Source organism: Hemiscyllium ocellatum, chromosome 43 (genome assembly GCF_020745735.1).
Source record: "Hemiscyllium ocellatum isolate sHemOce1 chromosome 43, sHemOce1.pat.X.cur, whole genome shotgun sequence".
In the NCBI taxonomy this organism is placed as follows: Eukaryota; Metazoa; Chordata; class Chondrichthyes; order Orectolobiformes; family Hemiscylliidae; genus Hemiscyllium; species Hemiscyllium ocellatum.
Window position 1 is genome coordinate 22,229,462 of NC_083443.1, and position 22,636 is coordinate 22,252,097.

General features: G+C 38.3%; 1 protein-coding gene across 7 annotated transcripts in view; it reads right to left on the minus strand.

The window, feature by feature from the left end:
* The window catches only part of kcnma1a (potassium large conductance calcium-activated channel, subfamily M, alpha member 1a), an 858,112-nt gene that overhangs the window by 151,027 nt on the left and 684,449 nt on the right, over positions 1-22,636 (minus strand). For 6 of the 7 annotated variants that reach the window (XM_060854015.1, XM_060854014.1, XM_060854009.1 and 3 more), the window contains 3 exons: positions 19,882-19,950; positions 11,232-11,318; positions 2,650-2,726 (listed from right to left, as the gene is read on the minus strand). In XM_060854015.1, coding sequence (XP_060709998.1) covers positions 2,650-2,726; positions 11,232-11,318; positions 19,882-19,950 — 233 coding nt within the window. Of the gene's footprint in view, positions 1-570; positions 580-2,649; positions 2,727-11,231; positions 11,319-19,881; positions 19,951-22,636 lie in introns of all 7 variants that reach the window. The other variant, XM_060854016.1, reaches the window with a different exon arrangement.

The following is a 22,636-nucleotide window of genomic DNA, read 5'->3' on the forward strand; positions in this document are numbered from 1 at the left end:
CCAAGGCACTATGTCAGTAACATTAAAATCCCTTAACATCAATGCTATATCCTCTGCAATGCAAATGTTCAGGACTCTCAGATCATGGGGCCAAACCAAATTCTCCAATGGAAGAAGCACTTAACATTTGCCACATCTGAAGTTACCTGCTGTACTGCACTCATGTTGCCTAAAGAAAGGTGAAAGGTAATCCTAGTGACAAAAATGGCAGCATGGCTTCCAAACTCCTTTTGCACCTCAAGTGAACATAAAAATTGGAAACATTGCAAGAAGGTTTTGGAATGAATGCAATGCTTAGTTTATCTCTCCTCTTTATGCTACGATCAACAATGAAATCTCATTGAACTCCAAACCTCACTACTACTCATTTCTTTGCTTTAACTGAATTTTTACGCTGGTATCTTGCCGCTGGGCTGCTGTATTTTCTACAGATTCAAAGTGATCTGTGGGCGGTGCTGAAGATGATGTGTACGTATGATGTAACTGCTACACATGCAACATAAAAATCTCTTGCTTAAGGTAGACAGGTTGGATCGCACTCTGGGCAACAGGGAACCCGTTTTTACTCACAATAGATCACTACCAGTGTGAAGTTAAATTATAGAGTTTCATGTTCCAGGGCAGCAAGGAGAAAAATAAATTAAAAATACATCAATCATCAAAAGGTATTGCAATCATTTCATACATGGATTCTCATGTGTTTTGAGTTCCACGGAAAAAAAGGTCTATATGCAACTGTGTTTTGTGCTTTCTCTTTTTCCATTACATTTTCTACAACATGAGACAAACCTAGAAGGGATGAACACTTAAAAAAAATAAGTTCACATATACAGCAGAAATATCGTTATGTATCAAAATTCAGCATTCTTTTTCTAACAATTTCCTTCTTTGGGTGGTGGGGGGGATGGGGGGGCGCGGGGGAGGTGGAACTGAACTGGCTATTGCAATTACTACCCCACCCCAACTTTGTCACCTCGAAGAAATTTGTCTTTGCAAATTCTGGACCATTCTTTAAATAATTCAGATTACGATGAAAAAATAATGATACTTTTAAGCTGATTTTTTTTTGTTGTGCATTCAAGCAACCAAGATTTTCTTCTTCCATAAAAAAGATAAAGCTACTCACTTTAATTATTCTTGACCTCCGTGGATGCACAAAGTTTTTTTTGTTTAAATTATTAATAATGGGCCTAAAAGGTTTGGACAAGTGACTAAGTAGGTCAGGTATATGTTAACAATGTGACATGACTAATGCCAATATAATGATAAATCTGCTGGACTTTCATTCTAAATGTGACAGCAACTACTAAGATGTGTGCTCTTCTCAAAAAAAAACTCTGCATTTCTGGTACCGTACTCAAGTATTGCATTTTGCATGCTCCACCATTATGGACTGTGAAATACAATGCATTTGGCAAGGGTTTGTCTTTGTTTTTCCAGCTGACTTAGAGCATTACCTCTAGAGTTTTCAAACAGCAGCAGTTTAGTTCTGACAAGCTCTTTCTTCAGCCTCACTAATCATGTCATTTTATTTATACATCTGTTCTACATCACATCATTAATAGACTGAAATTTGGACTCCTCATTTTAGGCATTCCGTTATTCTCCAAGTATATTTTTAATTTTTTGCATGCAGCTTAATCACATTAATGATAATTATTTTTCGCTCGCCAATCTGCAGCATTCATTAATTTTCCTCAATTTCCCATTATGTATTAATGGCATAATGTTAATCTAAACCTGCCTTCCTTTCAGGTAATTAAACTTCCTTTCATATAGTCTGAAAAATGTTGCTCTCCGCTTAATTTCTCTTGCCTTAGTTATTTGACTAGTTAGAAAGAGTTGGTAAAGGGCATTGATGGCACAATTATATTGCCGCAAGCAGGTGGCCAACAAAAACTAGGCACTGTGCCACTGAGCAAGTAAGAAGGTAAGTCAAACAAACTATTCCACAGCCACTCTTTGGCCAATATAGTTGGCCAAATTCTGAACAACCTGGAGCCAGTTATTGGTCCACTCTATTGGCTGCAGGGAGCAATGGGTATTGGGGAAGAGTTTTGGCCTTTACAAATTGAAGGCAAAATCCAAGATTTATCCATTCTGATGCACATAAAAGCATTAATGTTCTGCTCTAAAATAATAATTTAATTGTTTACAGGGGTGTGAAAACAACATTTTTACAACATTAAGAGTTGACTTATAATAATTATTATGAGTTGAGTTCTTACACATGCTGGCCTTCATACACGTCTTAGGTAAAAGATTTATATCTTGTAACAAACTTTATGGCAGTTGAACCAAATTCTGCCAAATAGGGACTATAATTAATGGTGGAGCTGCAATAAAATATGCACCTGTACATTTTATAACTGTTGGATATGAGTGTTTGCTGCTGGATAGCAGGCATTTATAGTTTGTTGCTTATACACAATGCTCACCGGATGAGTAAATGCAGGTTTACATTCAATAATGTACCCACTCTGACCACCAATGACAAGCTAATGACAGAAAACATTTGATGTTTGACATGCCCTCCACCAATAACTATACACTGTTGGCACAATAATATTATTCAAAATGCACATTGATTGCAATGTACAATTACTAATAACAAGATAATAATGCAAAACAAAAGACATTTTTACTTACGTCGTTTGCAGCCACATTTCTTAATCCTTTTTGTATCTGTGATGTCATCATGACAAGCTTTGCAGTAGAAAAATGCCCTGAAGCAATAAAGTACAAGGATGACCATTTAATGGACAGAAGCCTTTGCTCAGGCTACAGTGCCACATTTTTCACTAACACCCAACATGGCTTATTCAGATGGAGAAAGGCAGTGTAATGTCTTAGACAGCTAATCTTTACATGCGTTAAGTTCAAAGATGTAAGGCCAGAATTTAAGTTGCAAATTCCACAGTAAGGTTCAGTAAGATTGTTTGAGGGGAATAGGAGAGACATTTCATTCCAACTGAAGGGAAAAAAAAAATTCAACAAAACATAAAAGGCCATTTGCCTCATCAATCCAGCTCCTTTCACAGCCATGCACACTTTGTGTTATCGTGGACTCTACCCAACATATTTAATCTCCTGAGGAAAAGTTGTGTGAAATTTCTCCCTGACCCCCTAAGGTAATTGACTGAAACTCCAGAATATCAATCTATCCTAACAAGACCCATTATTCAATTCTGACCAGCTGCCTCCAACCAATGACGTTTCCATGGCGTCGGTGTCACAAGAACTATTGTGTTTCCGAAAGTCATTGATCATCTCTGTCTGGACGTATCATTATATTCTTCAGTTCTACCTTTAACCAGATATGTAGCTGCTCTTCTTAAAGGAGTTAATCAGCACAGCCTGAACTGTTTTTTTGCTAAGAATCTGTTCCAATATCTACACTACTCTGTGGGGGAAAGAACATTCTAATCTCAAGTCCTGCCTGAGGCATGTTAATTTTGTTCTCATTTCCTGTAGTTCTGCACTCACCGTCCAAGTTAAATAACCTGCTTACATCTGTATTATCCATGACTATCAGCATTTTAAAGATCTGGATCCTTTCCTGAACTAACTTCTCCAATGACAAATTCAGTTTGGACAGCCTCTTTTCAAAAATCACAGCCCTAAGGCTTCAATCATGCTTGTTCTTCCTGTAAAATGGTTTTGTTAGTGAAATTTTCGACTCATAAGTGTGTGGGATACTAAATGATGGGAATGGAGAAGTTTGTGCCTGGCACCTAATGTCAGCATTTAACAGGTCAACTATGGATGAAGCTCTCTCAATCAAACAATTTAACTGTTTGCCAGCACCTTCAACAAAGTAAAATACTCCCTTCATTGCAGAATTATCAAGCTATGTTTGACACCAAGTCACAGAAGATATATTTATGTTGAACATACAAACTGAGAGTGAGAGGAAGCCATTCAGCCCCTTGCTTAGGGGAGCTCAGTCCCGCCTACCCCAGTTAACCTTTCACCTCCTTACTTAACAAGAACCTATCCACCCTACCTAAAAAATATTAAAGGATTTTGCTCCCACCACCTTTTCAGGAGGAAAGTTAAAAAGACTCTCAACTTTAAGAGAGAAAAAATATCACCTCATCTGTTTGAGATGGGTGACCCTAGATTTTAAATAGTGACCCTTAATTCCAGATTCTCCGGTAACAGAAGACATTCTCTTCACATCTGCTCTGTCAAAGTGCTGGGGATCTTGTATATTTCAATAAAGTCAGCTTTTACTGTTCTCAAGTGCAGCAGATATGAGCTTATCCTGCCGAACCTTTCCTCATAAAAAATCCCTTAAAAAGAAAGAGGGCGGGTCTGATGAAAATCATCCATTTACACTTACTGTCAACTCCTCTTCATAACTGTCCCCTTCCTATTACCAATATCCTGGGTGGATTTGGTACCTGCAACAGGTTGGAAATGTCTAATCTAGAAGTGCAGTAGGCCCTTTGATGAGGCAAGAGCTATAGGTTGGTGGGACGTCCACCCCTTGGATCCTTGACTAAGGTGAAGATCCACTGATGGCTGTAAATTGCCTGATGTAGGAACCTTCCATGCGAGATGACACTGCTCTCACCAGTTTTCCTGCTGACAGCTGAGACCACTGTCACCTCCACAAGATTCGATCATCAGAGTCAGTGAAGAATTCTTTTGCCCTCAAATTATCAGATGAGAAACGGCATAACTTAGCAGCTATCTTCTGTTATAGAATAGTGCAATGTGGAAGCAGGCTATTTGGCCAAGCGGGTCCACACCGACCCTCCAAAAAGCATCCTACCCAGACCCACCTCCCTGTCTCTGTAACCCTGTATAGCTAACCCACACAGAGCTAATCCACCTAACCTGCATGTATCTGGATACTATGGTCAATTTCTCACGGCCAATCCACCTAACCCGCACGTACCTGGATACTATGGTCAATTTCTCACGGCCAATCCACCTAACCTGCATGTATCTGGATACTATGGTCAATTTCTCACGGCCAATCCACCTAACCTGCACGTACCTCGATATTAAGGTCAATTTCTCATGGCCAATCCACCTAACCTGCACATCTATGGACTGTGGGAGGAAACCAGAGCACTGGCGAAAACCCACGCAGACACAGGGGAGAATGTGCAAACTTCATACAGACAGTCACCAGAGGCTGGAATCGTTCCCGGGTCCCTATTGCAGTGAGGCAGCAGTGCTAACCACTGAGCCACTGTCTTCTCTCGACATATTCCAGTATTTAATTTTTTTTGTATTTATAATTCATGTTTTGCATTTTAAATATCTCCATTTCACAAAATGTATGATTTGTAAATTAAAAATGTCTTCCTTCACAAAGGCGAGTCCCATTAAAAAGAATATGAAATGATTTCCCTGTGAATTAGTCTCTCGTCTTGACTGGGGGACTAACACAACACTCATAGGTACATAATACGAAAAGGCAATTGGTAGGTATTATCCCAGATCTAATTCTGCAGAGCAGACTACAGAATAATGGATTAGAGAATTGAACACCTTTTTTTGCCATCACTGATTCTGAGCTTGAACCCAAAATATTCAGTCTAAGAAACTTCAAACGGCAAACTGACCGAAGTAGATTCCTGAAGTCATAATCGGCAACAAGAGAGCAACACTTGGGGAACAAAAGATTCTTCAAGTTACAGGCACTAAACAAAATGATTATTAGCCACTTCTGTTTCTGGTCACTCAGTTTCAGGAGCAGAGGTCCATCAGACTAACCGTTGCCCACAAGCAAGAACTGGTTAGCATGAGTCCAGTATGTGATGTTCTTCTGTTTTCAGGACCATTGCAGATGAGAGAAACTTTCTGTCTTTAAAAACAATAGTATTCATCTTTTCTTGCTGTTATTTATTTTAAACTTAGATTTCCTCTGGATCAGTTTTAGATTTTGCTTTCCTTGCTGGCAGAAATGAGGCCTGTCAGGATCTGCCTTCAGTAAGGCTCATTTAACCCGTTTGGTAGTTTAATGGACACAAATAGTCGAGTAACAACCAAAGGTGTTACTTCGATTCTGAATTCAAATTATGGACCCCACTTTAACTTTCTGTCATAGAGTAGGCTTTGAATGAGTTAAAACAGCAAATGCTCACATCTTAAAAGAATAGAAGCAGTGGCTCTCTGCTTGTCAATCATAATGATTTCTGATCATGTTGAAAGAGAACCAGCTTACACTTAAACAATTGTATTCTTCTCTAATTTGCATTGAAAACTGCATTCAAATCAATTGTATGATTAATTCTATGCTGTAATGTTAACAATTTATTTTAACAACCCAAACCTTGAACTGTGTGCATTCCCACCAGGCAGTGTAAGATATGCTACTGAGGAACACCTTGAGATCTTTAGAAAAATCAATATTCCTTATCTGTTTAAACATTGAATGGAATGAATTGTATCTTAATGTACAGGGGAGCACAATCCAGCAAGATCTTTTGAGGGGAGTTCATGGGTAATCAGTCTTTACTAAAACCTGTGTTCCATTTATCATAACCAGTTTAAATATTGCAGCAAAATCCATGTTGAACAATATTACTAATGGCTAAATAGTTGCTGCATCATTTAACTAAGTCCAGTTCAGTGGGTGAGTGGATTGCTACCAAGTCTTTTAATGAAAGGTTGATTCATCATAACAGGCATTAACAATCATTAATGCTTTGTTGGAATATAGTCCTGAATTCTTCTTCCCTGGAAAACGGAACAGCACGAGGGGCCAATCTACAGCTCTCACTCAGTTCTCAGCTCTTCACCAAATTTAGGATTTAGTGCTACGCTGAATGGCGTTGGCTTAATATCGGGCCTGTGTTCTCTGAAGATTAGAAGAATGAGAGGTGATCTCATTGAAACACACAGAATTCTAGAGGGGCTTCATGGGGTGGATGTTGACAGATTGGCTCTTCTGGTCAGGAGACCCAAAACATGGACCAGTGTCCAGAAAACAGCCCACCATTTAGGAGGAAGAAGAGGAAATAAATGAAACTAGATAGTCCACGTGGCATTAACCTAGGCATCGGAAACAACAATGACAAACTTAGTTTTGTCAACTCCTGACTATTGTTTGGGGCAATCTGCCAAACTTTGGACAAACCTTACTCACAGTCAAGCAATAGCCTGACATGGTCATATTCATGGCATCATACCTTGCAGACCATATCCCAGATAACACCATTACCATCCCTAACTACGTCTATTCCACTAGCAGGGCAGCCTATCAGTTGTGCTGTAGAGGTTTACAGTTGGGAGGCAGTTGGCCTAGGAGTCCTCAGTATTGACATCAGTTCAAACATAGTGAAGGAAATCTCTCACTAATTATTATCGACTGCATAGAACATAGAACAGTATAGCACAGAACAGGCCCTTCAGCCCACGATGTTGTGCCGACCACTGATCCTCATGATTGCACCCTCAAATTTCTGTGACCATATGCATGTCCAGTAGTCTCTTAAATGTCCCCAATGACCTTGCTTCCACAACTGCTGCTGGCAATGCATTCCATGCTCTCACAACTCTCTGTGTAAAGAACCCGCCTCTGACATCCCTTCTATACTTTCCTCCAACCAGCTTAAAACTATGACCCCTCGTGTTAGTCATTTCTGCCCTGGGAAATAGTCTCTGGCTATCGAGTCTATCTATGCCTCTCATGATTTTGTATACCTCAATTATGTCCCCTCTCCTACTTTTCTCCCACTCACTACTAGCTATTAAATCAGTACCTCTCCACGCTGAACGTAACTTGAAGGAAACACTGAGGGTGTCAGGGAGCAGAATGTACTCTGTATCAGTGACTTCAATATTCATCAACAAGAGTGGGTCAACACCACCACTACTGACCATGCCAGTTGAGTCCTAAAGGACATAACTGCTAAACTAGTTCCTTGGTAGATGGTGAAGGAACTAATGAAAAGGAAAAACACCCTTGATTTTATGCTCATCAATCTGCCTGCCACTGATGCATCTGCCACATCAAGTCTGCACATTGAAGATTTCCTGTTTCATGATAAATGGGATTAATTTGAACAGATCTAGTAATTCAAGATTGGGTAGCTCCCAATCATTAGCAGTAGTAGAACTGTACGAAAACATAATCAAAAACTGTTTTGCTCAGCCTATCCCCCACTCTACCATTGCTATCTAGCCAGGGGAATTAACCTCAGTTCAATGAAAAGCACAGGAGTACAAGCTAGAAGCAACATCAGGCATATTGAAGAAAATGAGTTGTCAACTTGGTGGATCTGCAACACTGGACTGCTTGCATTCCAGACACCATAAGCAGTATATAACAGAGGGCTAAGTGATTCTACAAGCAACAGATCAAAGGTAGGCTCTGCAGTCGTGTTACATCTAGTTGTGAATGGTGGTGGCTAATTAAATAACTCATTGGAGGAGGAAGCTCTATAAAGATCCTCATCCTCAATGAAGGGGATGCCCAGAACATCAAGGGCAAAAGATAACGCTGAAACATTTAAAACAATTTTCAGCCAGCTGTCAATAATTCATTTATCCTCCAGAGATTCCCTAATGATAAGAGTCTTCAGTGATTTTGATTTGCTCAATATGATGCCAAGAGATGGCTGCAAAAGCTGTGGGCCCTAACAACATTACAGCAAATATCCCAAAGACATGTGCTCCAAAACATACCACACCCCTAGGCAAGCTATTCCAGGACAGTTACAACATGACAAAGTGGAAAATTGTCCAGGTATGTGCCATACACAAAAAGGGTGACAAATCCAACCTGGCTAATTACTGCCCTATTGGTCTCCACTTGATCGTCAGTCAAGTGATGGAAGTGCTATCAAGTAGCACCTACTCAGCAATAATCTGCACCACTAGGACCACTCAGCTCCTACCCTCATTACAGCCTTGGTTTAAACATGGACCAAGGAGGAGAGATGGTCTTTGACATAAACACTGTACTTGACCAAGTGTGGCCAAGAGCCTTTCCAAAACTACAGAGGAAATTGGAATCAGGGGAAACCTCAATGCTAGTTGGTCCCATTACCAAGCACAATAGAAGTTCGTAGCTGTTGGATGTTAGTCATCTCAGCTCCAGAATATCGCTGCTGGAATTTCTCAGTGTATCCTAGGCCCAATAAACTTCAGCAGCTTCATCACTGGCCTTCCCTCCATCATAAGGTAGGCAGTGGGGATGTTGACTGATGGCTGCCCAATGTTCATCTCTATTCGCAACTCCTCAGATACTGAAGCAGTCCATGTCCAAATGCAGCAAGATCTGGACAATATTAAGGCTTGTACTGACAATTGCCAAGTAATATTTATGCTTGCAATTGTGCCAGGCAATGACAATCTCCATCAAGAAGGAATCTAACCATCACCCTTTGACACTCAATGGTATCAACATTACTGAAACCCTTACTAACAACATCCTGGAGTTATCGCAGATTTGAAACTGAACTGGACCAGACACATGAGTACTATGGCTACAGGAGCAGGTCAGAGAATCCCTGCAGTGGGTAACTCTTTTCCTGACTCCCCAGAGCCTGTCCACTATGTACAAGCCACATGTCAAGAGTGTGATGGAATACCCCTCATTTGCCTGGATGACTTCAGCTCCAACAACATTCCATGATACCATCCAGGACAAAGTAGCCCATTTGATTCCCACCACACCCATGAACATGAAATGCTCTCCCTCCCTGCAATCTTTCAAATGGCACAGCAGCAGCAGTAGTGACTATGTCCACACGGTGCACAGCATAAATTCACCAAGGCTCCTTAAACTACAACTTCTATACTTACAACCACTACTATCTAGAGTGATAGGCAGCAAATACATGGGAACAGCACAACCTGCAAGTTTCTCTCCAAGTCACTCACCATGCTGATTCAGAAATATCTTACTACTCCTTTAATGTCACTGGTTCAAAATCCTGATACTCCTTTCCTAACAGACTGCCTTGTTAAAGATGGCAGCTCATCAGCACAGTTTCACAGGCAATCTGGGATGGACAATAAATCCTAGCTTTGCCAATGGCATCCACATCTCATTGTCATAGAGATGTACAGCATTGAGACAGACCCTTTGGTCCAACCCGTCCATGCCGACCAGATATCCCAACCCAATCTAGTCCCACCTGCCAGCACCAGGCCCATATCCCTCCAAACCCTTCCTATACTTCCCTCGAAGGATTGAGAATCTCCAGAATACTCTCCCCAGAGCGTGATGGATACTCTATCCCTGATACCTTTAAGGCTGAAACAGACAGATTTCTCTCATTTCACAGGGACCCAGTTGATATCGGTAGTGGGGAGGAAAGAGGAGCTGAAACTCACAATTGGCCATGATCATATCAAACAGCAGATCTAGCTCAACAGCCCCTATGGTCTATTTCTGTTCCTAGTTCTTGTGTTTTTGGCATTGAAGCAATTGACGTTGTTGGATTTGAGTAGAACGAGTTTTGCTCTCTATTTTGACCCTGTTATACATGACCTAGTGACCTTAAATAACTCACCAGATTCTCTGCAGAAGATCTCTGGCAATATTGTGGCATTCATTGCTGCAAGAATATGATTCCATCCCTTCCTAATTTTGTAACTATGCTCACAGGTTTTCTGATACGTCACTTAAAAAAGAAAGTGCTTTGAATTTTTTGAATCCCACCCTGCCTGTATAAAAATTCTGACTGGCACAAATAGTCACAGTTCTATTACCAGCCAGGACTCTGATCCATGAAATTCCACAAAGACAGTCAACTCTTCAGAATACCATCGTCTAAGAACATCTTCTCATGAGATCATACCCAGCACTGTGTTCCATTCCTTCCAAAGCTGACAGTGGTGGTTTTAACAAAGACAGATTAAGCATCGGGTATAATGGTATCTGAGCAACATTACGAGCAGACAAATGAACTTTGCCATCTTGCTTGCCATGACAGAAACAAAACTTCTAGCTGCTTTTATTAAGTTTGGACAGCTCACATTTACACCCATCCCTTTAATATTTGAATGCTGAAGAACATTTTGGAATTAATGTCAAACTATAAAAAAAATTATCATCTTAAACTTATGAAAATGCTTTCTTCCCATAAAAAGTGAGTTGCTGGATTACAAGTAATAATATTCTCAGACTTGACTTGATATCTCACTATTCCAAAAAAAAGCGAAAATATGGGAGTGAATATTGTTTGGCATATCTCATCATTAATTGGAAACAGATTACATTTGCTTTCATTTTCCAAGGATCTCAATCAAACAATTACCTTTTCACTTCTTTGGCATCACTTGCAATGAAGAATCCCAATGTGCCTTCATGGATCTTGATGTGGTTCCCAGGATTGATTAGTATGCTACTCAGTGAAAACAGAAAAACACCAAATTTCTGTTACCTGCAGCTGAAGAAAAGCATTGTCTTGATAGTAAGTGTTTCAAAGGGGAATAGTGAAACATTCCCACGGCAATTGAAAACCCTCTTACATGATCTGCACTTCAAGTACACACATTCCGACAGATGATTGTAAATGATTCAATTAATGACTGAAAGGACCTTGTTTATCAGACCCATAATATTAAGATAAGCAAAGCACCATCTGCTTCAAAACATACACCCTTAAACAAATCTCATTTTAGCTCATTTGAAAGTCTTTGATAACAAAGCAAAGCTTAGGCTTTTAAATTTAATCTGGGCGATATAGCTCATTGTTAATCACAGCATCTGAACTGACTTCAAAAGTGCAGTTTAAAGGTTAATTTTCAGGATGAATGTTTTTTGATGGGTGACTGCTGCTTTACCTCTATGCAGAAGTTGTGCTTTACTTTGCTGCAAACCTACTTGTTCTAATTTGCCAATTTGTTTTTGTTCTATTTTGATTAGGGCCCTGCTCCCTCTTGCTGTTATGATGACACATTCCCCAACTGACAAGGTCCCAAGAAACCTTCTTGTCAAGCTCTCCCCATTACTCTTGAGCTGGTTAAGAGGAGGAAATGTCTAAAGTGAACTCTTTAGTTTTTATTGAGTGTTACCTCTGATGATAATATGATGCGATCAGATACTTTCCACTTGAATAACTTCTGATGAAATGGTTTAGGAATTGGATGGGGGTTTGATAGGCAAAACAGTTATATTTGAACCAACCAACATTACTTAAGCAAGAAAGATCTTGACAGCAATATTCTGGTGAAATGGAAAAGATTCTTCACTGAGTGACCACCACGTGTGGTCTGAAATCTAGCCCTGTATCCTTAAGGTGAAGCTACTATTCACAAATAATTTACTAGGACAGCAAACAAGTTTCATTAGTTTGTTAGTTCCCCTGTGATTGCAAAACAATGTGAGTTCTGTGTAATATCATTAATGAACTGCAGCTTATCAATACCTTAAAGTAAGTCATAATTCTTTAAAGGTAATACACATCAAACTGATAACTAGTGCACGGCACAGCTGTACGCTAAATTATGTAGCTGACCCAAAAGAAAGAGATGGCTGGTATTTGCTATCGACAAGAATCCCAATCTGTGTTTAAATAAATCTTACTTTAATCCCAATTGTTCACAATATATATCCAGCTCTTTCTTCTGGGCGCTCTTATACTACTTGATTCTATATAGTTCTACTTTCATATCCAAAGGCTTTGATTACTGGTTGACAAGAAGAAAAAAAACATGAAAAAGACTAGCAATAGAGAAAGCACACTCAAGATAAGGGATCTTCACAAATAAAGCACAGCAAGACCTAAATTGCTTCCAGGGATGAATTCCTTGCAGTTGGTGATGTACAAGTGTTATCGATAGGGGCACATTCTCACCTCTTGGTTTGCTGGGATTATACCAGCATCACCTTTCATAGATACAGCTAAATTCCACAAGGATTCTTCAGTAGATTAAGGAGAATACCAGCATTTCAGTTCTTTTTTTAAAAAATATCTTCCTATTCCCTCTGCCTTGTTCTTAGAATCATTCATCAACTAGCTGCTGTTCCTTTGATTTACATTATCCTTGCCTCCTACTGTTTTAAGTATTTCTGGAACCCTGCACAATGGATCTTGGCCCTTCATTTTCCTTTCTGAATAACAAAAAACAGCTCTCAAAGTAAACCTGCTAACATCATTTATTGCAATAATATTTCTAAATGGAATGGTGATTCTGTTTTAAAGTCAAATTTCATTTATCCTAAATATAGAGAAAATATGAAACCATACAGATCAATGAGCATCAAAGCTAATGACTTTTCTGGATATTTTTTATTCTTATTCTAGATTCACTGCATTGATCTTTCATTTTCAATTCCCCCATTTTCTTGTATGCAGTTTTTATCTTCCTAGCTATTTCTACGTTTGCTTAATGCACTTCCACTATCTCACCAAGATTACTTTCTTACTTAGCAGTCTCTGATTTGCTATTAAGCAGTCACAAATTACTTAACCCATAAACCTCCTCTCTGTCACTGCATCTTCTGATTATTTCTAATATCTTCTTCACCTTTTACTCCCAACTAACTGCAATCCCCGCCTCCTCCACCTTTATTAAGTCAGTAATTCTCATGTACTTGTTTTTCCACACTTGTTAAAAGTTATTGTTTCACTTCTGGTATAAAACATATTGAATTCTCGACTGTGCAAGTCCTGAATTATTGGGAAGCTGCGAATATCTGACTTCAAGAAACAGGTGATTTATTTAAACAAAATAATTTCACAATAAATGAAAAAAATCTTTTATTTATCTCACGCTTTATGACATTGTTGAAAGATCTCAAAGCATTTAACACAATGAACATTCTTCAATATGGGACTCATTTGCACTGACCTCCAATTGTTGGGAAATAGCCCAGCTTCTAACAATGATCACGTGTTCTAATTGCCTAGTTCATGAAGTTTCGAACATTTGAGTCCAGATATGTTCAATTCATGGTTCACTCTTAATACTTTCTAACAGTTTTTGTTTTAAAACATATTTTATAGTTGATGCTTTTGCTAATCAAATGCATGTGGGCCATCTTTCTTGCACTATTACTAGGTGTAACAAAGAATATTATGTTAAAAGATGCTGTACGTAGTTTCTCAAAGAGGAAAATATGAAATATACATTTTAAATCAGATACTATGGTATATCTAAAAGCTGGTTTGGGAAAATGATTTGTGCTTTTTGGATTTATTACGAAATTTATCAACAATACCAAGTGATACATAATATTCATGTTGTAAAATAATACCACTTGTGTGTTATTATTTATAAAATGTCTCCGTATCTTTATCCTGCCATAATTTGTATAGCTGGGTTGAATGGAACTGTTCTAATATGTGTCTTTATCATTTAGATGACCGCGGGTATACATTGCACACTGGCGTATGTGCCCCTGTACTCTCATAAGTGTTTCATTCTTTATGAAATCAGAGTTCTGCAGACATCAGATTCAATCTAATATTCAATTGGCATTCTAATTAGATTATAAATTAATAAAAACCAAGTCTCGGTATAGATTTCCATGTATCAGCAAACTATTCACATGGTGCAAGAATGACATATTAACAGATTAAATTTTAACAAGAAAAATCAAGGAAAAATCCCAGAAAGCAAATTTATGTTTGTATCGAATAGAGTTCAGTTAAACGTGGCAATGACATGCTTTCACCACAAACACAGAACAACACCTTCAAAAGTAGAGGTACAATCACTGTAAACCACATGTGATTGCAGCTAACTGAATGGCATTGGAATCCCTCTTACTTTTGTTGTACATATACCACAGCACACAAGCTTGGAGTCAGACAAAGGAAGGAGGTCAGTAGGACTGGGGGAAAGAAGGGGAATTCATGGGACAAAAAAAAGAGAATAAGCAAGTAGCTACTAAGCTAGTTGGGTTAGCAATTGAATGCCACTTGAAAAAACAAAAAATCATGAAAAAAAAAATCAAAAAATAAATTTGGTATCTTTGGGCTAAAAGATATTGCCAAAAGTATTAATTTACTTCATGCATTAATATTTCACTCAATGTCAAGCAACAAGCAGGGGTGGGAGATGGGCTCAAATGACAAGGGCCTGTCTTTTACAGTGGGCTAGGAGACAACCTGCAAGTTTGCTGAAGCAAGAAAAATTGTAAAGAAATTATAAAAACTGCTTCTGAAATGTATATTTGCATATTTAGTGATCTGACTGTGTAAACATTGAGTGCGATCAGTTACCACCAGGGCATCTTAAAATTATAATTGCAAAAAAATTCAAATTCATTAATTAGCTAATGAATCAAGTTTTTGACTGTTCATTTTCCCCTTTCATTTCAATTAATCCACAAACAACACAAACTACTGTTTTGATGTACAAAAATCTGAAGACAGACAATGGGTAAGACATCAGTTGAAGACGTTGACAACCAGACAGCATAATAACACCTTGGCTGACTGACATTTATATTGCATCATGATGGGGGATGGGGAGGAATAAAACTTTATGCCAGCAAAGGTTTTAATAGGGAATGACTGGAAACATAATCCGTGAGATAGCAGAGAATGAAGGACCATCTGGAAAAATATATACAACTATCACTTTTGTTTGCAAAGAAACTAGTGTAAGGGCAAGAAACTTCTTATATAAAAAAAATGACGAATGTTAACTATTTGATGTGTTTTCATATCACCCTGCTGATTTGCTGAGAGAAAAAAAGGAATAAGCTAAGAAATATGTCCCAAAGCTGAAAGGTTTAAAAAATTGAAGGGAAAGTTCAGATTGGTTGGAAAGCAAATGAAGAAAGCTTTACCGCTTGGCACCTCTGTAAACAACAAGAAAACAATTCAATCAACCAACGTGGCAGGAACAAACAGCTTGCAACAAAAAAACAAAGGAAACATTCCAACTTGGCAAACATAAGACAAACAAAATAGTTCTTCATCTTTAAAAACATGAATGTGACAAAATGCAAAAAGGAAACCCAGTAACAAAAACACAAAGTTTGAACTTTGTACTGTTTTCTCTGTGATGTGAAAGAATAAGGGAGATGAGTTAGTGCACACCAACAGGTATAGGCATTAGTCTTAGTCATTCACTGTTCTGATGAAGGGACCCTCGACCCAAAACATTAACTCAAACTTCTTTCCACAGATGCTGCCAGACTTGCTGAGCTTTTCTAACAATTTCTGTTTTTGTTGGTCATTCATTATGCTACTTTGCAATATTTACATAGTACACCATGTTTGGCTAAGATAGTTGTGAGTTTTAATAAATATGGCTCTTTGACAGCTAATCAAACTTCCTTGCATCTTTTCTCACAATTTCTTCACTCCAACAACACATAAAAATGAATAAAGGCTGCGTTTTGAATGATCCCTATGTGCTCTCAAATTAAACAATATAATTAGCCTTTCTGTTAAAATTTCTGATAAACTTTGAAGAAAAATAACAAATGAATCAAGAAGCAGGTGGTGCTGGAAATGCTCAGCAGCCTGATCTGCACCTGAAAGAGGAGGAGAGATTTCTGATGTGACCTTTCACTAAAATTGCTTGGTTAAAGCTAAACATCCAACCTATGCACTAACCTAGTCTCTTTTAGCCAGATGAGCTGCTGTGCTTCCCCAACGTTTTTCCTAGAAAAGTGCCCTAAGATCCCTTTTTAACCTAATTACTTTAAATTTATACTTTGTAAAAGTTTCTATAACATAGAATCAATCAATCATATTTTAATGGAAGATAGTGGACAGGAAATGTATTTTACATTAAGCTGGCATATAACATTGGACACATATAATGACAGTGAGAGGCTGATTAGACTTGCTAATTAGCATTGGTTGATACATAGTTTTTCATGTGAGCAGTTCATTATGTCTTACTGGTGTCTGATGTATGCAGTATTGAGTAGAAGGTTAATATCACATTTAAATGAAATTAAGATCAGTTACCAGTACAAATACCTAGCAATACTACTCGAGAGAGGTATAAAGTTCTTCAATTGAATATCTTTGAGATTATCTTTTGATAACAAAGACTTCATTTACTTGAGCATTGTGAACCCTTCATTACTGGCAGTGAAAGGAATTACAGTGTTAAGTACATTCAGTCTAATATTCTGTCTGTTCAATGAACATAACAGCTTAAGAACTGTAACGTACAGACTCTTTAATGACCCTTCTTGCAGAAAATTGGATTGAACATGAATATGAAACAATAATTTAGCCTCACCTACTGCCTTTGAAGGCCTCATAGCTTGGGAATAGAAGCTATCTTGGTCCTTAACCTAAACGACAATACTGATTTAACTGACCTGTTCTAGTCAGTTTGCTTCAGTACTGTTTAGTACACCTTGGGTAGTGTTTAAGAAGTGACGTACAGCCAGCAATTTATTTCAACCAGCTTTGCATAATCAGTCGCTGCCAGGCAATATACCCAATTTGAAGGAGCTATTCGAATGATTGTCTCCACTTTAGCACCTAATACATATCCACAGCTGTGAATGGGTATGTAATCTTAGTTCTTTGAGAATCTACAGTGCATATTACGGCTAATTGGGATTAGCATTGAATCAATAATGTTTGCTTAATGCAAATAAGTGGATTAAAGAACAGTTTGCTTAACATGAAGCTGCTTCCATTAAGTGGATTCCACTGTGTTAATGAGTTTAAATCAGTACCATTTATTCCCTTTCACACTTAAGGGCAGCTATATCTGAAATGCATTCACCTGATGAGATGTATCATTCCTTTTTGCCAGTTCAAATCTAACGTTAGATGACTTTTGTATGGTTAAACGTGGCATTGGATGGGATGGACTGAGTTCACAGAGCACATAAATGTTGTCTATCACAGTGGCCATTACCTCATTGCAACACTGAGTGCTACTGAGCAAGACCTTCCCGATCATGTATGCACCACAAAACCTTCAAAGCTATCAATGCCTTGCTAGCACATTACCATCAATCAAGGTGCCATGGGGACTAAATGACTATGTATAGGAAGTAGCTTTGAAATGCAAGGACAGTTCTGATTAAAATTATGCTAAATTAGAAGGATGTTAAGCATTAATAATTAACCTTGCTCAGCTCTATCAAGATAATTTTATTGACGAATATGTTTTACTAACTGTGTACTTTCAGAAAGGTCATGATATTCCCACTGGAAATAATGTTAATGTCTGGTAAATCACATTAATAATTTGGTTGATGTCTTTACTTAAGGATAAGAAAAACCAGTTGGTGGCTCTTAATTACAAACAAAAACAGAAATTGATGGAAAAACTCAGCAGGTCTGGCAGCATCCGTAGCATGAAATCAGAGTAACAATTTGTTCCTGAGTTCTGAGGAAGGGTAACTGGACCCGAAATGTTAACTCTTATTTCTCTCCACAGATGCTGCCAGACCTGCTGAGCTTTTCCAGCATCTGCAGTTATTTCAGTGGCTATTAATTGTCTGAGATCATAGCACAGTGATAGTGTCCTGACCTTTGAGTCATGAGCTTTACGGTCAAGTCCTACCTGCTCTGTAGATGTGTCATATGTTCTCTGAACAGAATTTGTTTGAGCCTTCTTGGGGTACAGTGATGATGTCCCTACCTGTGGACTGGGAGGCCCAGGTCAAGTATCACCTGCTCCAGAGATGCATAATAAACTCTCTGAACAGGTTGATTAGAAAAAAAGGTTAAATAAAAAAGCCTCTAATGACTCTTATGGCATAGTGGTAGCATCCTTTCCTCTGGACCAGGGAAGATGTAATGGCATCTCTGAACAAGTTGACTAGAGAAAAAAAAAGTACTCACACCTGTAGTAGCTGTTGTGGCACAGTGGTAGTGTCCCTACCTCTGAGCCAATAGGTCTATGTTCAAGTTCTACTTGCCCCAGAGGTGTGTCAGAACAGGTTACTTGAAATACCTACATGCACCCACGCCTATAATGGCTCTTGTGTCACAGAAGTAGTGTCCTTACCGCTGAGTCAGGAGACCCAGGTTCAAGCCCCACCTGCTCCAGAGGTGTGTAATAATGTATCTGAACAGGCTGATTAGGAAAGATGATACATGCACTAGAGGCTGGGCTGAGCTATAAGCCTGAATAGTTCAATGGACACCACCCACAAAGGAAGGTATCTTGTTTTCTGTATCAGTGACTGTCTTCGATCCATATTGACAAATTAGTAAGATCAGTGCCACTATGGAACAACAGCTTTCAGAGGCTGTCATGCTAAAAGCATATTACTTTTTATTATTACTCCTTTCATATTCCTCTTCCCTGAATGAAGCCAAGGCCCATTCTCAGCTCTTTACACATTCTCTCCTCTCGTAGGCATTTGTTTCTCTCCATAATACAATATAAATAGAGTCATTGATGAGCAAGTCATATAGTTGATTTGCCTTCTGTATCAACTTTATTTGACTATTTTTAAGATAGATTTGGTAGGCTTTTCAAAAGAAGTAGGGAGATTGTTAGCGATATATTTTTGTGAAAAATGGAACTAACCACCTATTGTGTATCACTTCATAGAAATGAGAGAGCTAGGGTAACAAGTAAACTATGTGGGACAATACTGTTAATGACAACAAAATTTAACATTCTGAGATTTGAAGAAATGTTTAGATATTTGATGTCATCGTAGTTGACATTATGTGAAATACTCATGGGTACAATACTTTATCAACATGCCATTGGAAGAACTAATTTTTCACAGTGTGAGACATCAGGAGAATTAGACATCACGGTATTCATTTCAGTTGTGCAGCTCCATTTTAGTTTGTCTTCAACTCCACCAACAACTCTGCAACCAATTTGGCAAAGTGACTTTTAATCAGATTGAAATTGCCAATGTGAAATGGGATTAGAAGATGCTGAGTTTGTAGCAATAACTGAAAACTTTTGACAACATTTAATGTTCTCTTGACTTTTCTTTGCATTTGGAAGTCTTTGAAATTAATACTCACAATTCACAACAAAGGCTGTGGTACTCACCTGCTTTCCCTTGTGTCCGATTTGTACTCTATGGCTAACAGCAACAGCTTAAGCTTCACAAAACACAGCCTGTATATGGAAGATAAAGAAGCAGTCACCTCATGTGATTACAACTCTGGCAGGTAAAACCATTTCAGAAATATACTCTGAAGATGGTTGAAGTTTCTGACGTAATGGAATCATTTTGATCTCATTCAAGTTCTGTAGAGAGTTATAAAAATGCTCAGTTGGAGGAGCATGAATCAAAAAGGATTTAAGACAACTCCTGTTCCATTGAGTAACAGGAATGTAACTGTACAGATGTTAATGCTTAGAATGTTCTACTCGTCTCCCCAGAGCTAATAGAAATAGCTCGCTCGCCTTCAGTGCTCAGACCTTTGAGTAGAGGAGTTGGCATGTCATGTTGGGAGGAGGATGCTGGTGAGGCCTCTCCTAGAGTACTGTGTGAAGTTCTGGGTGCTCTTTTATAGGAAGGATATTATTAAATTGAAGATGGTTCCAAAAAGATTTACTAGGATGTTGCTGGGAGTGGAGTTATGAAAATAGGCTGGATAGGCCAGGACTTTTATCACTGGAGCGTAGGAGGTTTGTAAAGTCATGAGGGGTATAGATAAAGTGAACTGCACAGGTTGTTTCCTGAGGATGGGGGAGTTCAAAACTAGGGGGCATATTTTTGAGGTGAGAGGCAAAAGAGTTAAAAAGGTCATGATGGACAACTTTTTTTTATGCAGAGAGTAGTTTATATGTGGAATGAACTGCCAGAGGAGGTGGTAGATGCAGGTACAGTTACAACATTTAAAAGACATTTCGATAAGCACATGAACAGGAAAGCTTTGGAGGGATACGGGCCAGGAGCAGGCAAATAGGACTAGTTTAGTTTAGGAATATGGTTGCTGTGAACTAATTGGACTGAAGGGTCTGTTTCCATGTTGGATGACTCTGACTCTAAATGGATGACATTATAGATGGGAGAGGTTGGGACATGGGGTCGCAAATGGAGGTATGGAGGAAGGCAAGAATTAGGACTGAGAATGTGGTGTACTCAGGAAATACAAATAGTTTCTGCCGACTGCTCCTCCAAAATATATTATCCAAGTTTGATAAAGTAATAGGGAAATTTTTTTTGCAGATCAATCCAGTGTAAAATGTGATTTTGACTCAGAGCCTCATTAAGCATATTTCATCAATATCAATGGCTGGACAGAGTGGAGAATCAACCTGAAGACCAGGCTGTATTATTTGACATCAAGTCAAAAGCAGGGTCTACGTAAATTTGGGAGTACATTTATTACATCAGCCTGAAATAAACTGATTCATTTCATTTGTCATTTTTCAGACAACTGCAAGTAGTGTTCACAATGACGGAGACTGTCATAAATGCATTTGGGTCAAATATGAACTTCAAAACTTATGCTAAACAAACTATAACTACTTCCTTAACAAAGAATCATTTAAGAGATAAAAAGGATAATATGTATAATTTCTGATAGTGTATAGTGACATTGCTTGTCAATTAACACACATTATGCGTAAAGAAAGAAAATATTTCCAGCTCTGGTCCTATCATCCATCACTGTGCTTCTAATTGCAGTCATTCTATTACACGTACTGAGAAAAAATGTGAAAATCAATTTTTATTAGATGTACAATCATTATTAATTAAGCAATAAATATTGAACCCAAGTATGAAGAAAAATCAGTGTAAATTAAATTTATAATTTATAATACTTCTGTCATTAATGTAATGTTTACAGCTGAACCCACACAAGTTTTCTTTTTGCACAGTATAAAATTATCTCAAAGGAAATAGAAATAAAACTCAATGGACAATTAATCATCAACTTAATCTTGAGGTCGATCATAATTATTACCCATGCTGAAATTTTAACCATCATTGACTATTTTACAGTCTTTAAGATGACTGTAGTATTAAAGTACATGGGAACAAAAGCAGGCCATGCTCAAATTATAATCATGGCTGATCACCATCTGAGCTCCATTTACCTTTCTTCGACACATTCTTTCATTCCCGTATCAAATATCTGTCAATCATATACTTCAAAATTTCAATTGACTAAACATCAGCAACCTTTTGGAAGGTAGCTTTTTACAAGTACATTTCTTTTTGTATTTTCATTTTAAAAATGTAATGTAACTACAATGCTAGGATTCTGCCCCTACCAGAGATGTGGCGGCTCAATGGTTAGCACTGCTGCCTCACAGCGCCAGGGACCTGGGTTCAATTCCAGCCTCAGGTGACTGTTTGTGTGGAGTTTGCACATTCTCCCTGTGTCTCCGTGGATTTCCTCCCACAATCCAAAGATGTGCAGATTCGGTGAACTGGCCATGCTAAATTGCCCATAGTGTTAGCTGCATTAGTCACGGGTAATTATGAGGTAGGGGAATGGGTCTGGATGGGGTTGCTCTTTAGAGGGTCGGTGTGGAATTGTTGGGCCGAAGGGCCTGTTTCCATACTGTAGAGAATCTAATCTAATCTTTCTTCAATCTCTTTCTCAGTCTGTCTATTGGCTTACCTTGTTATCTTAAATACTTCAATTTGATGCCCTCTTCACCTTCTAAATTTTAAGCAACATAATGTAATACAAAAGTAAATATTTGTAGTCATAATTTAATATTTTGTTAGTTGTTAATGAATAAATATATTTAAATTTATTTCTACCGTTACAGTAATGGTAAACACGGGTGACTGATATTCAACTTCCATCATCTGATTTTAATACCTGAGACCTTCATG